General features: G+C 30.5%; 1 protein-coding gene across 7 annotated transcripts in view; it reads right to left on the reverse strand.

The window, feature by feature from the left end:
* Positions 1–18,341, reverse strand: part of LOC143249099 (focadhesin) — a 122,347-nt gene that overhangs the window by 38,920 nt on the left and 65,086 nt on the right. For all 7 annotated transcript variants that reach the window (XR_013027523.1, XM_076498358.1, XM_076498360.1 and 4 more), the window contains 9 exons: positions 16,657–16,870; positions 14,129–14,273; positions 12,807–12,992; positions 9,884–10,193; positions 9,127–9,168; positions 8,172–8,394; positions 5,560–5,805; positions 4,351–4,424; positions 3,898–4,042 (listed from right to left, as the gene is read on the reverse strand). Coding sequence is in view for 6 of the 7 variants with exons in the window: in XM_076498358.1 (XP_076354473.1) it covers positions 3,898–4,042; positions 4,351–4,424; positions 5,560–5,805; positions 8,172–8,394; positions 9,127–9,168; positions 9,884–10,193; positions 12,807–12,992; positions 14,129–14,273; positions 16,657–16,870 (1,585 nt within the window). In the remaining variant the exon portion in view is untranslated. The remainder of the gene's footprint in view (positions 1–3,897; positions 4,043–4,350; positions 4,425–5,559; positions 5,806–8,171; positions 8,395–9,126; positions 9,169–9,883; positions 10,194–12,806; positions 12,993–14,128; positions 14,274–16,656; positions 16,871–18,341) is intronic.

Consider the following 18,341-nt stretch of genomic DNA (forward strand, 5'->3'; position numbering starts at 1 on the left):
TCAAGTAATCACCAAAAATTTGAGGTAAAGGAATGTGTGAGGTGGTGGAAGCTGACGAAAAGAAATATGGAAAATTCATGTAGTGCTGACCCAATAGGGAGTAAACCAATTGAAAAGATGATAAACTCAGCCTGTAAGGGGAGACAGGAATAAGTCCCTGAAGAAAGAGAAAAGCCAGGACAAGAGCTATCGAATAAATAGTATGGTATGGGCTAGATAACAACAGACAGCTCAAAGTGGACAAAATAGGCAGTCTGGGCCAGAGTGATCATAAAGGTGGGAACTGGAAGGAACGGAGACAGGACTGAAGGAACAGTCTCCTTCACAGGCTGCAGAAGTCTTAGGGAGGATAGACTGGCCAGGATAATAAAGAAGATACAAAGAATGGAAAAGAGAAGGAGATGAGTCCAGAGCAAATATTAGAATAACTGTGACCAGAAGTGAGGAGTAAGAGGAAACAGATCTTAAGGGAAAAGTTGTATAAGAAACATGTGGGCAAAAGCTCAAAAGGGGTCTGAGTATGGATGTGTAGGACAACACTGAGGTGTTAATCAGGCAATTGGGTGGCAAGGAAGAGTTGTAACAAGGTGATGAGAACCAGTGTAGGAAACACCTTAGGAAAACTAAAAAGTGGTAGACAGTGTGATAGCTTGCAATGGTAGAGACAGTCAATCCCTTATCACATGGCCAGTTAAAGGAAAAAGAAAGACTGACAGCAGGAGGAAAGTGGCAATGGACTGAATAACATCAAAAAACACATCACTTGTTGATGGAAAAGATGGATGAGTGATAAAAATTTAAAAAAGAGAAATGTTGCCCTCCAAGAAAATCCAGCTATATGGATTATGGACCAGATGTAAAGATGGAGAAATGAAATTCTTTAAGACAAACAGAGACATGTGACACTGAAGCAAGAGAGAGAGTGTGTGTGTATGAATAATAGAGGAAGAAAATGATGGGTGGAAAGATGAACAGGGTAATAATAATAAGGACCATTGGAGGAGGTGCACACAAACACATCTCAGAGAAATAAGCAGCTCCAGCAATGCCATGATCCTCAAAAATAATAGAACCTCTTTCAAGAAATGAGTGTAAGTGATTTGCACCCTGGTGACCAAAATTCTCAGAGCCTGCAGGAAAATGAGAGAAGGTTGATCCTGGATGAGAAAGGAGTTGAAGAACACCCCCCAAAGTGAATGAAATATTTAGTTTGGGGTTAGAAAGTGTTTTGGAAATCTCAACAAGCCAACCCAAATGGGCAGCTTCTTGCAGAAGAATGGAGACATGAAGGGAGGACTTAACTTGCAAGTGAAATGAGAGCAGCCAATCATCTATATATTAGTTAAATCACAAATTGAGTCCTTATAGATGACAAGAAAAATCCTGACCACACTCTAATAAATATATATCCAGGGTTGACATAATTCCAAATGGTACAGCATGGCACTGAAAAATGCAAACCTAATGAACAAATTGAAGGGAAAAATGGGAATACACTGCAACAGGAACATAAAGAAACAAGTATAAGACACAGTCTCAACAAAAGGATCCACCTGAGAGAAAAGAAGTTTTACAAAAACAAATGAAGGTGACCATGAAGAGATTCACGGAGGAAAGACTGATCACTAACTCCTAGTCTATGGTCTTTTGTGGAATTGTGAAGGAGTGAAATTAAAACCCTGAAGAAGGGTCATACACTTCTCTATAGCCTGTTGGTGCCAAAGATCCAATATAACGTCTTTCAGGTGATGAAGATACACAAGATCTGAAGTAAATGAGTATAGGCTGAGAGAGGGAGGTGAGGAGTATTGGAGAGAGAATCTATAAGTGAGAAAAACAGTAACCCATCTCTCTACAAAGAGTTATGTCCAAAGATGTGCCTCTGCTAAGTAATAATCAATGCTCCAACAAGCCAAAAGAGAAGGATGGAAAGGAAGAAAGGAAAAGGGAGACTAGAATTAAAGATGGGATTAGGGTCTGTGTGATGAGATAGTTGGAAAACCAAGAAACTTAACAATGATTGATCATGGGCAGTTTCCACTTATGGTTATATCAAAAACCTCTGATGAATGAAGAAAGGAGTGAGGCAGAGATCATGTAAAAAGGAAGATGAACATGACAAAAGAATCCAAATGATAGAAAGATAACAAAAAAAAAAAATAAAGAGAACTGCCAGTAAAGTTATTTACTGCTCTGTGTAGCACACCCACATGTAGGTGTAAAGGGGGAATATAATAAACAAAGAGAGAAGAATTAAAAAAAGTCAAGAGAACTGGGCACTGGAGAGTGAAACCAACCCCAAATGATCTGTCCTCCACACATGCAAAAAGATACCAAAGTTTGTGATTCCAAAAAGTGGAAGTCAGAGATCTGTAAGCCATGACATAGGAATTATAAAATAGAGGATGATACACACTATTGCGGGAATGAAGTTGGTCTTAAAAGAAAATAGCATGAATGCTAATATCAGGATCAAAGGAAAAACATAAAATTCATTAGAGTTAGGGTTGTGAAAGAGTAATTGGAAATGTCATATGACAAAGGAACAAGAAAGAATAGAATAGATATAAAGTCCCAATAACATAAGGAAACTTGAAAACCTTCTCAAGCAGGAAAAAAGATTCCTAATGCACAACTACGAGGAGAAAACAAATTGTAAAAGTTGTCATCCTCATCAAGCTCCCCCTCAGAATTAGGAGATAGAATGCTAGACAAGTGGAATGGATGGGCATCAAAAACTTTTGGCTGCATAACAGAGACCACTAGCATATGTACAATGGTACATGTATATTTAATGGACCTCCAATAGCTAAGTTTGAAATTTCACTAGTGTGATACTATTCTTCACTTAGACTAGAGATTGAAATTACATGAATTTGAAAATTTATAGATAGAAGAAAAAAAAGAAAGAAAATCTTTTAATTAATTGCATAATTAGAAAGCCAGAAACATTGTGATAATTATGGGACATTGTCTGCTTTTCTGCATATTATCATTCTGCATTATTTAGCTAAAAAATTTCATGTATTAAAAGTAGGGTTAAATGTCACCAACATTTAACAGCAAATTTATTTTTAAAATCCAGAAAAGTGTATTCTTTATTATTAAAAAAGTAACTAAATTATAAAAATTGGAAATCTGTGAGGTTAGGTATGGTTACATTAGGTAAAATAAAGAACAATAATGCTAATTTTTTTTATAAGATATCCTTGCAAATAGCTCATACATTATGTAATTCTATAGTATAATGTGAATTATACATTCACTAAGTGATTTACAACTTATATGGCACAAATATTAGTTAGGCACAGTTCTAAGGGCAATAAAATGCAAGTATAAAGAGATGTATAATGTCACAAATTTAAAACCATTTATAATAAACATAAGTGGTTTCATGCTACAATTTTATGTCACTCTAGAAAGAATATACGGATTGTTTAAATTTCTTTTTTTTTGGCTGGTTATGAGGTTAGTCAGAATGATCAACCTTTTTCAGAGACAAGGTAGAGAAAAGAAATAAAATATAGTGTTAATGAAAAAAAACGTTCACAAACAAATCTTTAGTGACAATACTTCACGAAAATATCTAAATTTTTGGCATACAAAAAAACTTGTAATAATTTTAAAGTGTGTTAATTTTGTGAAGGTACACACACTGTATTTAATGTTTAGAGTATGGAAACTGTAATGAGTACTCCATGATTATGAATTCAGTTAACTTCACTGAGCCCATAGCTTTAGGATTAAACTGAACATTTTAGTATAATATTTATAATGTATGTTTCATTAAAAACTAGCAAAAAAATAAATACATTAGTCACAGTAATCTGTTAACAATAATATACAACAAACACACTGAGAAATGTACCAAAACTATGTTTCTATTAGATTAATTACCTCATAAATAAGTGTGATAGAATCTTCCTGTTTAAGTCTTTCATACAGCCATGATCGGATATAATCAACAAAACTATGGCATTCAGAATTCTTGGTTTTAGACAACCCACAGACAGCAGCGACTAATCCAAGGAGTGGTCCTATTCTGAAACAGTCATAGTGAAAATATGGTTTATTCAAGTTTTCTTCACAAACTATAATAAAATACAATTGCAATTGTAAAAATTATTTCAATGTGTTTTCCCTATATATTGGAAAGTAAAAAAACAACAACACAGAAACCATGGAAATAGGAACAAAGTGTTTTAAAAATTTTTAACTGTTGTAATTTCATTTCTGTTAAAAAATACTTCTCAATTAAAAACATTCAGCAGTGTGAAAATGAAAATTAATTAATGTTCCATTATGAAAACATAGTTTAAGAGACATGAAATACTGGTTTATTATTCTCACCTCATGTCTGAATCATTCTCACCATAACAGCAGCTCTCCAGCCTTCTTGCATTATTCAAAATTAGATTAGTAATCTAAAGTAAGAAAAATGTCTAAAAATGAATCATCTGAGACAGAAAAATGGATAAAATGTTTGACTTTTATAACCATTAAAACTGAAGATGTTTTGGAATTCATTTTCATAATCCAAGACTGCAACCATGTAATTTATCATTCATGCATGCAGCACATGCCCTCTCTACAATACTTTATATATAGTAAAAATATTATTTTAACAAAAAAGTATAATTAATAATATTATGTATATGTTAGTAAAACATTTTAAAACAAAACTGGTTTGCCCATTAGAACAACTGATATATTTCTGCAATATAAAAAGGATTATTCTCAAAATTAATTTTATAAAAGTTTCATCCAACTTATAGAAATGTGTTTCAAACTGTTTATTTCTTGAAAACAATGAACTGTAAGTTATTATATATAGTTAAAAAGAATGAATATAAAAATGCTAAAGTTCATGCTTTTACTGATAAACACTTATAATTTAAGTTTTCATACAAAAAAGTAAAGTTACTCAGTAGAAACAAAAAACAGCTCATTCTACTGTAGACAAAACTGCAAAAAAAAAAAAAAACAGACTGTTATGATAAAAATCATAAGTTGGATTGAAAGAATGAAAAATCATACTTTTTTATGGTAGTGCTGGAACAGAAACAGATAATTATAAAAAGTATATGATAAAAAAATATTAATAAATTATTCTAAAAAATTCAACTGTTTTCTAATAACACCTCTGAATGTTTCCATGTTCTAGATAGGCATTATGTATTTTGCTTACTTATACAAATGTCACATGGCAGAGAAAATACTTCAACTGTTGAACAGTCATTCTGATGTAGTTAAAATGCCACTGAATGTTAAATTGCAGTCACATTTTTTTGCTCTCAATGTTGTAAAGGTTCACCACTTTAGCTTCAAAATATGAAGATTAAGAGAGAACCAAGAATTCACCAACCTTTAGGTCCTTTTAAATATCTCATTTACTATTTAAAAATCTTTCACTTATAATAATAAAGATAAAATTTTTATTATAAATACAAACATAAATAAATATCTCAACCTAACATTACAATAAATTGTTTTAATGAAAGAAAAAAATTTCAATTTATGTTACTACATGTACAAAAAAACAACAACAAAAAAACTGACCTCTGTGCCATTTTCATCAACATAACCTTCACAACACAGTTTCTGAATTATCGTACCAAGGCCAACAGCTAGATAAAATTCTAAGGTGGGAGATGAAGAAGAACTAAACTGGGAGGTAAGGTAGTTAAAGAGTATACAAAGCTGGTCCATGCCAGAAGAAGCTAACTCTGGTACAAAAAATGTGACTGCCATGGCTGAACACCCACGAATCAGAGTCGAACTTGGGCTTGATGGTTTAGAGGCATGCTAAAATCAAAGTTTTAGGAACATGTTTTATCTAACTAGTCTCAATTATTACCATTATTGCATGCATTTGAACATGTTATTTAAGTATATGACTGCAGTTAACTCTATCAGATTAAAAAAAATTACCATGAATTAGCTCACATATAAACAAGGACACTCCCCCCAAAAAAACAGTTAAACATTTAAACAGAGGTTTCCACTTGAAGCATTTGTTAGGTTCATGTATTTGATTTTTACGAATAAGAAATTTTAGCACAGGATATGTAAGTGTTTTGTATATAAACAACACTTAAATTGCTACTGAATCATTTGGTATCAAAATCCAGGTTCTCCTTTGTTTAACACATTTTGCTGAATTTTTTTTTTTAACTTTTAGCAAACTTTAAATTTTTGTTGTTCACTTCTTCTACTCACATTTAAATTCTGTTGAGTTTTACTTTAATTTTGTACTACATTACCTTCATTTCTTTTTCCATTTTAACTTTGTGTTTACCTTTGTTACTGTAGTTTAGTTAAGTTTACAAAAAGGCACACATCAGACTGGTGAGAAAAATAATTCACACAGATATCACTTTCTTTCTCTTTCTTTGCAGCCAAGACATGATAAACCTATCTGACCCATTTTATTTTATACTTGTAAACTATGATTGTGTTTTTATAGTGTTATTAAACAATATTCTTGTACATCTCCTAATAATTTGACTTTTTCTTCCTTACAAACTCAGCTGAGTATTTAAAAGGTAAACAGACACACTTGACACCTAGTATTTTTCAAACCTTCAGTTACCAGGCTCTGACTACTATTATGTTAGCCAGAAAATACCACAATGATAATTCAGTATAGCATAAAATTTCTGCCTTTATCAAATAATATAAATGATATGTACAACCATTAACCTATAAAAATGTTAACTTTACAAGAAAACAAAAACCAATTTTACTTTCTTAATTACACATTGTAGAGCCTTCAACCTACATAAAAATTAATTTTACACAATAATAAAAAATAACCTGAAGCCAAATCATTCCATCACAACTTAAAGAACAGTAGCATTTTTTTTAAACACACAGCTCCTTCACACTGTCATGTTTTTAATATAAGATAAATACAAAAAAAATAATTATTTTAACTGTCAGACTTTAATTTTATGTATTAAAACCAGATGTGAAAACCAATTATTACTAATAATTGTTTCCTAATCCCTTATTGATCAGACCCCACCTGTACTGACAAGATAAAAACTTGAAGTTTACACTGATGTTGCAGCATGTGCAGAAAACAAACAGCAAAACTGATATTAAAAAAAGGTTTTTGATAAACTAACTGGAAATAAGGAGAATGTTCATTATGGAGTTTTTGCTTATCATGGTTTTATGAGAAAATTTCATATTCTATATTCTACAAGTCCTTATTGGATTTCAGTGACAAAAAAAATCTCTCAGTGGATTGAATATTTTTGCAGACCTGAAGTAACTACATTTTAACAACATAGTTAATTTTATAAGACAATAATCTCAAACCAATCACTAAGTTGCAATTACTTAACCACATACAACCATCACTCTATATAGTATGTAAGCTGACAACATAATTATTATTATTTTAAAACCAGCAATTAAGTCATAACTTATTAAGTACATGGGGTAGAAACATCACCCTACAGAAACAGTAACATGAAAAGGTAATTAAATAATCTGAAAACCAATAATCAAGTTACAATTTATTAATTACATAAACTTTTATACAAGCTCAAATTCCTGTATCATTTGCATCTTATTTTAACAATATTATGGTGAATTTAAGACAAGCTTAAATCTGATTTTTACACAGTTTTAATTTCAATGAAAAAAAAAGTCTTAACAATGTTATATCAAAACTCAAGATTGAACAAATAATGTAACAACATTAAAACAAAAAACCAGATTGTTTACTCAAAAAAACCATAGTTTCATCCGTTGTACACCTGAAAATTATCTGTATACATTTCTCCTGGTGGTGATTTTGTGTTTTAGTCCTTATTTCTGTTTACAGCTTTAAGAATAACAGGAATTATTTTTGTTACTAAAATACAAAAATAAGTTTTAAAGCTTTGAAAACTATAGAAAAACATACAAACAAACAAATTATCTCTTTGTAAAAACATTATACTTCAAAATTAAAATAAAACTTTAAAACAAGCAGCATAATTATTTGATAAATGTTATTACACAGAGTTTGCAATACCTTAACTGCTAAAATAACAGACAACATGTATAAAAAATACAATGATGGTCATGTGAACCTGAGAAAAATCTGTTCTGTATAAAAAATTGACATTGTTGTGAATACTCTAAACCACATAAACAAAATTAAACTGTAAACTCACTCCAAGAAGCCAACTAAACACATTTTTTGAATGTTTCCTGTATGGATCCAAAGCACACAAGATTGTTTCTATGGCAGCTGACACCCAGTGTTTATGAACAACATAATCAGTACTATCCTGGCTAGCTACTGATTGGTCATCCATGGAACCAACAAACTTAATCACTGCTGCAATTAGCCCACCCACAGCAAGAACAGAATTTGCTTGAGAAGATGGCTTTCCTCTTTAAGTTTCAAAAAATGAAGAAACTTTAGTGCTAAATCAAGTGCATAAGATAGTACAAATGAAATAAAGCATGTAATAAAATCATAACAGTTTAAATTAACACAAACTTATAATTAACAAAACAGAAGATTTACCTTACATTTCTTTAAAAATACAGATGCTACATTTTTTCTCAAATCACTGTAGAGTTTCTTTAGTTTTAAAACATTAAACCTTCAGAGTGGTCAACAATCAGTATTTTCTGATTTTAAAATATTGTACTCTTTTATTAAACACTAAACTACTAAAGCATCAGTTTTTATGACACAAGACATTTCAACAGAGAGAGCTTTCAGACAAACACTTTTGTTAATGTGTTTTATTAATCATTATAAATGTTGTGTTATATTACTTCACATTACATAATAAACTTCATATCCCGACCAGTTGAGAACTGCATTTTGTGAAAAACAGATTTAAGCTCTCATATACTCATTTGTGTCAGTGATGAAGAGCAACATCTGATAAATTCAAAGATCTTATGGTGTGGAAGTAGCATAAAAATATTGGTAGTTATAAGTCAAATATTCTTTATGATGCATTTCAGCAAAAAAATCAAACCATTTTTAAAATTTCAAATACAAAAACACTTATATATGACAAAAATATATTTAATTCAAATTACTCAAGTTTTTAAAAGCTGATTTTACATCTAATATTTCCTTTATCAAATAAAAAAGAATCTACTAACTTGGAGGCATTCCTGATAGTTTCAATGATTCGATCTCTTACCCTAGAAAAGGAAATAATTAGAACATGATCAACCTGTAAAATATTACAAAAGTTAGTATTAAACAGCATAATCTTCTAAGCAGCTTCTACACCAGCCTTTTTGATGATATATATTTCTCTTTGGTTTTTACAAAAAGGAAACCCCAAAAAGAATGTTTTAATTAAAAAACATAGCTAAATTTAAGCAAGTAAATAAATAATAATGGACAATAAATGGTGAAAAACTTTAGAAGATTCCAACATTTAATACTAAAAAGTATTATGTTGGAACTTAATAACTAGAAAACTTTTTGAAATGTATTTCAATTGTTTCTAGAGCTGGTTGTCCAACTCACGAGCTATGGAGCAATTCTAACGAACCTTCCATCATCAATCAAAAATTAAAAATCAGAAAGTTTATTTTGGTGTTTTTGGAGCATAGTTGATTAATGCTCATTAATAATTATTGTATTACTACAGCATAGTAAATTGGATAAAAACATTATATGATTCTACACTGATAGCTTATGTCCAGTCCCTTGACCTGAAATAGTACTTAAAATACTATATGACCCAGAAACCACCAGAACAAACTCTGACAACTCTCTGTATCAGAGTATTAACCAAAAAGAAACTGTGTAAAGTAACAGCCACAAACATGTTTAAGAGAAATTAGCATGTGTCAAGAAAAAAATTTTTTTTCCCTATTTCCATAGTTATTTTACAAATTTGCATACCATAACCAACTATTTTGTAATTTCACACTGAAGCTTTGGTCACTCCAATCAAGTCTGCCACGTGCTTTTTGAAGTTCTAACTCAATACGTCGTCCTTGTTCCATAGTTGTGAATGCTCTTTCCAAAAAACTTGTCCAACCATTAGGTATTATCATACACCTTCTCCATTCTGATACATCCAAGGGTACATCCTGTATTAATGCTCCCAGAACTTGCTCATAGAATCGACCTTGACAGACAAGAGAGTGTTTAAGTGGAGCTCCATCTTTTCCAACTTCCAAAGGTGGCTCATAAGACAATAATACACCGACTGTAATGTACCAGATTTATGCATAATCAGTTTATCACCTTTTAATAACACATAAAACAGAATATCCAGTTTAACAAAATACCTTTAATTCATAATACAAAAATATAACTATTTAAAGTGAATTTTTATAGGATTATATGTGATAAATGTTACCAAGAGAATTTCCAGAAGTTTTAAGATTTAAACCTAGAAAAGGAAATAACCAAACTGTAAAATATCACTACATTAAACAACATAACAGATATAGTGTATTTGATATATTGCAATATATTATTCTTTACTTTCAATCAAAGTACTTTATCCCATCAAAAAATATTTTATGAATAAAAATCCAAATAAAATTTCAGTTAGCATCACTAGGTTCAATATTCTTCCAACTATAAACAGACTTTAAAAGTTACAGAACTCACTCTTTTTAAACTTTATCAAGGCTTTAATATCAAGTATTCAAACCTTTAAACATACATATCTATTTACTCCAGAAAATACAGTAGGCAAAAATACTATTCATATTTAAAAGATTCTGTGTGTGTATGTGTGTGTATTTGAAATAAATTTCACTTAGAAAAAGGCTGGAATACATTTTAGATATTCATAACTACTTGCTGAATCAACAATGTGACTTCAGGCTTCAAATTTGTGAATTAGAAGGCTTATGTTTATACAGAGGTTTCTTTTATCATGGGCCCACACTAAAATCTTAAACAAATTAAATGTGACAACTACAGTGCAATATACAAGGGCATGTCCAATTACACAAGATTTAGTGGGTAATATAAAATTTTAATATTCTCTTTTATATGTCATTAGCTTCCTTTTCTTAGATCCAATATAATCTTGCTAATAGCAAGGACAAGTGAATTTGTAAACTATTAAGGAAGACTGCAATAAAAAATACAGTCTTTAAATTTAAAACAAATAGTTTCGAAAACACACCTTAATTGTGTTTGTGAATGTTCCGTCTTAACTGATTCTTAATAGCTCAATAATATTTACTCATAAAAGGTAAACAAATAATGACAGGATATTTAGATACCTCACTTATAGTTATATTAATCAAGCTTCTCTTATTTAGGTATCAACAAAGCATGTAATCAACCATTTCAATAGGAAATATTCTTACTCAAAAAGTCTTTTACATTAACAAATTCTTTGTGCATACTTTTGTATGTATGATAAATCAATATTTTAACTAAATTCTTTTTTAAAACATTCCAATTAAAACTTTCACAGCTGACGTATAAACTTGTAATGTTTATTATGATATATTTCACATTGTAACTCTATTTTTGTTACAAATTAATGTCTAAAAAAAATGAAGTTTATGATTTTGTTCATGATTTTAAGTAAATTTTATGTTGTTATATGTACTGTTAAGATACTTTGTAAGGCTTAATTAGTATTCTTTAAAACTGTGGTGGTATTATTCACATGCATTTGGCTCTACAGAGATTTGAAACAGACATAATTTTTCATGGTAATCTAGAAACAAGTTAGCTAATAATGGCACAAGTTTTGAACTCATAGTAACCCTATCAATCTAATCACAAAACTGATCAATCTGCAAAAAGTGTGAATCTTTGGTAGCAAAGTTCATGAGTTTCACAAAGACCAAAATAACATATTAGCAGAACATTGCAATTTTTTAAACACTTCTTCCACATTCACTTGTATTGTCTCTTAGAGTGATATGTTGATGTACAAAATTGTTGAATTTATTAGGGATCTATAAAACTGTCTCCCTTACATTCATTTGTAACATACACTTTTAGAAATTCAACCATACAAACAACCAAACCATCGCTATAAGTTCCAATAATGAGCATAATAGGCATCAAAAGAAATTCTTCTTTATGAATTTTTGACAATCCATATACAACTGTATATCTTATACAAAATTTACAACACTACTATTCTTACAATTTATATTTTGTTTTTGCTTAAATTTATTAAAGCTTTAAAGTCATTGGCATTTAAGGTTAAGAAATGTTCACATTCCTTGTTATCATTAAAACAAATAACAGCTAAAACCAAGTTCTCCCAAATGTTCTGATGCAATCATTTTTCTAAAAACTGTTCAAATTGAACAAAATAATCCTCAAATTTAAGTTTATTAAGAATACTAAATTTTAAGCCCAGAGCTAACACTTTTTTGTCAGTGTCATTCAAAACATATTTATAAAAATAAATATTACATTATCAAGTTTCTTTCGATTTAATAACCTTAGCAATGAGTTTACTTATTGGAAATGTTGTATTTTCAAACCTAATTGTTTCCTACAATCTGTAAATTTAAAGATCACATTATTTCCTTGCAGTCATTCTTAGTAGTTTATAAATTTATTTGTCTCTACTATTAACAACGTTATTGGATCTATCGAAAGGAAACTAATAACACATATAAAACAGGATCAAAATTTCATATCACTTTCTAAATCCAGTATAATGAAGAATATCCTTGTAGACTGTGACATAGTTGTCACATCTGATTTGTTTAATATCTTTGATCTTAGCCAAAGCCATTGGAGAAGAAGCCTCCATACAAAAGAGATACTTCTGATTCACAAACTGAGGCTTGAAATGTAAACTTGTACAAAAATTAAAATGTTTAACCTGCTGAGCTTCCTTGGATAGCTGGTAACTTGTTAGCTTCATAAAAGTTACACAGTAGCCCTGGAATTCCATCTAATGCCTTGTTTCGTCTAGTCGACCTTGAGCTTATTTTAGCTTGATGATATATTGATCTTGGAAGATCATTGATCTCTTGTCTGACCAATGAAGCCAGGAAGCACTCATAACCTGTAAAAAACATTTATATTCAAATGTTTAAAGGCTATTAAATCTTACTTGCTAACTTAAAATATACAAATATATCTAGATGATTACTATAATTATAAAATACCTCTATCAAACTTTGCTTACATGACATTACTTACCTAAACTTAGCTGAAAAAATGATTAGAAACTATATTTACAAGTTTAAGCTATTCTGCATAAAACTTTCACACATAAATTAGTATTTGTTATCAATCTAGAATGAGCAAAAGAACCCATCCCCAATAAAGTGAAAGTTAGTCTGTCAATTTATTTCATGAAAAGGTTAACTGTGTTGCACTCTTGGTTTTACTCAAGGCCAAAGCTTTGAGCTACTTATACTGCTCACCACAAAATATAACTGTTGAGCTTATCAGTCATGTTAAAAGCCACTCAGCAATAATATACAGTAATAGTGTGATTAATTCCTAATAGTTCAATGTAAAATATCTTGCTTGCAAAATAAAAGATAGCATCAACATTATTCATGCCTGTTCTACAGCCATTTCAAAAGTGAGTGTTAAGCTTTGTTCACATGCACAGCTTTTCAAATGGGAGACAAATTAATACTTGGACAAACACCACAGTTTGCCAGTTTTTACAAAGAGTTTGAGAATTTTGCTAAAAGTTATATATACATAGCAATTCTTAATTTTCAAATGATAAACTAAGTAGATGCCAGCTTATCAAAAACACCCATCATTAACACTTGTATGGTCAAACAATAGGGCATGAGCTCCACTCTTATAAAGCAGCAGTAGCCCCAAAAATTTTAGTGCTCTTTCACAATAACAACCCAGGGTACTAGATTCTTATAGAGTACAGTTATAACTGAAATTCTAAAAAACATAACGTTGAGTAAAAAGAATAAAAAATAAAATGAAATTACAGGTTTACATGTTAGTTAAAAGTTCTTCAATCTTCTGATTATAATACATATTTATTTAAAAATTTTTACTGTTATCACTAGTTTCTGAGAAATATGAAAATGTCAACAGATCAAGTATTTCTTCTGATACATAAAAATTTGTCAATGTTATTCTGTAATCTACAGCTTTAAGAACAAAATTTTAGAAATATGATTTAAGTTCAAAGTAATACTAAGTTTCATCTTTAGTTACCCTTAAGAACTTCTTCGTCATCAATAGATTTCAATAGATCAGTAAAACAATAGCCTGGTGTGTAAGATAGAATATCTTCAGGTAGCTTAGCCATCTCAAAGGGAGTGGCTCCAAAAGATGGTGGTAACTTCAAATTCTGCTTGGCCTAAATCAAATATTTCATAAATATAAATACACATATAAATATCTACATATCTTTGTACATGTTTAAAGCAAAGTTGTCCATCTGTCTGGTGCTTTGACAAAACAAGTTGTTGTGAGAAACTGGCTGAATTAATTTTGATTAAATTTAGTAGAGAAACTCAAATGTACCTCCATAAAGGTTAACCTTAACCCCATTAATATGGGCTGACTGGCATTCACCCTGCTCATCACCATGAAAATATCCACAAGTTTATTTGTGTTTTTGCTCAAACCTATATGAGGGTTATCCGTGTTAGCTGTCCTTAATTTAGCAATGTAAGACTAGAAAGAATGCAGATAGTCATTACCATCCATTGCCAACTCTTGGGCTACTCTTTTATCAATAGTGAGAATGACCATCACATTATAATACTCTCACAGCTGAAAGGACATGCATGTTTAGTGTGACAGGGATTCAAACCTGCAACCCTCAGATTGAGAGTTGACCATGCAAAACCATATCCATGAGAGTAATTAAATAATAATTTTTGATAATGTACAAGTATCTTTACAAATTTCTGCAGATAATTAATAAATATTAAAAGGCTTCCTAAAAAAATATCAGGTTTTAAAATTAAGTATTAAATTTTGTAAAAATTAAATTTGTTTGTAAATTTTTTCCATGAGAGTAATTAAATAATAATTCTTGATAATGTACAAGTATCTTTACAAATTTCTGCAGATAATTAATAAATATTAAAAGGCTTCCAAAAAAAATATCGGGTTTTAAAATTAAGTATTAAATTTTGTAAAAATTAAATTTGTTTGTAAATTTTTTCTCCCAGAGTGTTGACTATCCAACATGCAAAGTAATTTTGATTTTATGATTAAAAATACTTTTCTTTATCTGAAAACTGTCAAGTTTTATTTAAATAATCTCTATATCCTTACAGGTAATCATCAAATGTTGTTTTCAACAAAATTTTATATTTAATCCATTATTTTATCAATATCAGCTCTATACGGTTTTGGTCAATTTGCTGACTTATAAACCATCATAAAAATTATAGCTCAAATCTTGTAACAAAATATACGTATTTATAATTACTAATTTTTACTTTATTGACCTCTGAATCACCCCTGACTAAAAATACCCCAACACATGTCACTGCATTAAATAGGATAATACACAAGTTGCTGGCACATACACCCCATGAAACTTTTTATTTGCCTCTCATTACCTTGCCTAACAAGTTTCTATTTTTTTATATTGTAATTATTCTTATAATAATAAATAATAAAAGCAAATAATTTTGGCAAATTTCAGTCTCTTGACAATATTTGGAGATTGCAGTAAAGTATTTTGAACTGCTACATGACCAAATATTTCATTCTCGTTTAATCTCCTTGGTATTATAGACTTGAACACCTTTGGTACATGGTCATTTATCTCATGCTTGAGATCAGTGGCAGTAATTCTTCTGTAACAAAGACTCCATACATGAAGATACTTAACATCAGTATTATTGCTTTTAGATGTTCTGCCTTTTTCTTTCCTATTTTCAAATTTATCTACCTCATTCTCGCAATCTAAGGTGTACTTGACAGTATTTGGAGAACATTTCAAAACTGCAGCAATTGGTTGGAGATTCCAATCAGCATCACAAAATTTTTATGCAAACTCTGTGCTCTACTAACAATTCTCTATGTTTTTAGATCATGGCATAACAGCAAAACTTAATATATAGTGTTAATTATTGTTTTTATCGAGGATTATTTGTAGAATGCTATTAAATGTATTTATTTAGCATATACCAGTATCATATGCTAGCTCCTTGCCAGCTTCTTTCTATATAGTTAAAGCAATGCATCGGTACCACAACAGTTATTTCAAATGCCTAAATTTGATCAGTATGTTTAATCAAGCAGAACCCTTATGACATGCCCTTGGTACAAGTATAAGGGAATTTCTAAAATATAGTAAGTATTCTCACCCTGGCTCATTCAGTTGTCAACAGGGATGAATGAAAGCAATACCATAGTGTTGAAATTTGCATTCTGTTATGGAATGAAAAATTAGCTCAATCAAATGGAAAGAATGACAAAATATTCTCTTGTCCTAACACTCTTGCACAGTACTGTATATATCAGTTTTTTCTAGCAGTAATTCTTCCTGCTGCTTTTTACTACAAATTCTTAGTATTTAATTATGTCAAGTATTTGCACTGTAAGTTATGTTTATGGCTTGTTATAACTGTAACACATTTAATGCTGGATATCAGTGTCAAAAGTATAATTTATTTATTTTGAGCTGTATGTAAGTATTGTCAGTGTTATTTAATACTTTAAAATATTTTATTCTTACAATAACTCCATACAAAAATATTAATGCCATCACTAAATACCTGATCAGGCAAGACCTTAAGGAAGTGTAAGTTAGCAGGAAATGCTGCCAATGTCTTGTATGCAGCCCCAATAGTTACAGGATTATTTTCGAGTGAGATGTGTCTCCACAACAGTGATACAATATCTGACATAAACTTCTCATAATCTACAGTTGGAACTCCCACTTGTGGAACAAGAGACAGGAATGCAAACAAATTCTTGGTAACTATAGGTCTGAAAAATAAATTTTAAATTCTCATTAAGTGAATTGGTATTGTTTTTTAAATTTTGTTTCAAAACCCCCCTTAGTAAAATCAGGGAAACATTCATATATAACAAAGGAATTTACTTCAGTGAATATACAATACAATAAACACTTTGCTTCAAGAATTTAGCTGCTATATATGTCCAGCATGTTGAATGGCACCTTATTAGCACTACCACAGAAACACCTTCATATAAATCTGTTTAATTTGTCATGTGACATAACAGTAACTTCAACAATATAATTTGATTATGGTTATACTACAAAATATGGGATAACATAATGGATGTATGTCTCATGTATGCTAATTTATAAAAGCTTTCCAAAGACCATTTCTTTCATCAAAGATACATAGGCATCTATCATCAGAAATTATCATTCAAAGAAAAAAATACCTCTCACTAGAACAAACTGGCACCATAAATTGTTGGTAATTAACCAAGAAAAAAGAGAATCAGACAGCTCAACATATGCCTGGTTACATCAATACTGACAATCAAGAGTGATCAGGAGAATCAACATGATTTTCTCCAACTGTTTCATTAGAGCATTACATTTTGGTACAGCCAATAATTATTCCAAAATTTGTTTATTTCAGGTTTAAAATGAAAATCATGGCTTCTGAGAAAGACTGTGTGAGATATAATGTACAACTGATAGCAACTAATGAAGTTTAATGAGCTTTAAGTTAACATTTTTCTTATTTGAAAATACATTTCAGATGTATGCTTAATCTCTCCACACCATTAACAGTTATTACCTTACCCACAACTGCTGTAAAACTTCCTGCACATGGAATAAGCCTTGAAAAACTCCTATTTCTACAATCTATAATGTAATAATCATTAGAACTAGCAAACAATTACAAGTTTCTTCCTGATGACACACAGGAAATTGGAAGGAAGAGTTGGAAGGTGGTGCATATATAGATATATGATATACATTTTTAAGTAAAGAACATGTTGACTTCACAAACAATACTTACCTCTCTTGCACTAGTAACAGCTAGTATTCCACATTAAAAATTGTGAAGGGCTTCTTTGTGAAATAGCAACAAAAAGGAAAAGTCCATGGGGTATGGCATCCATGGGACAGAGGGTCACCTGATAGACTTGGTGGGAGATTTCATCCTTCATAAGCAGGAAATAATCTTTACCCAACCAACTGTTGTTTATTCATTCATATATTACATTCACATAACTGGGAGATTTACAGTAATGGATATTATGTAAATCTACTGCCACTGATAATGTATCATGTGGCCAGAATGTATGTGTATTATTATCATGGTGCTCACTCCAAGTTGACTGCCAAGTGGTGCAGAGCTGAGTCTTAAATATGGGACAGGCACAGCCATGATAGCACCAGAGTAAACGGACTTAGCTGCAATGTCAGAGAGCTTGTTTTTGCAAATACTGATGTAGCCCAGTATCCAGAGGA

This window comes from Tachypleus tridentatus, chromosome 4 (genome assembly GCF_004210375.1).
Source record: "Tachypleus tridentatus isolate NWPU-2018 chromosome 4, ASM421037v1, whole genome shotgun sequence".
Taxonomy (NCBI): domain Eukaryota; kingdom Metazoa; phylum Arthropoda; class Merostomata; order Xiphosura; family Limulidae; genus Tachypleus; species Tachypleus tridentatus.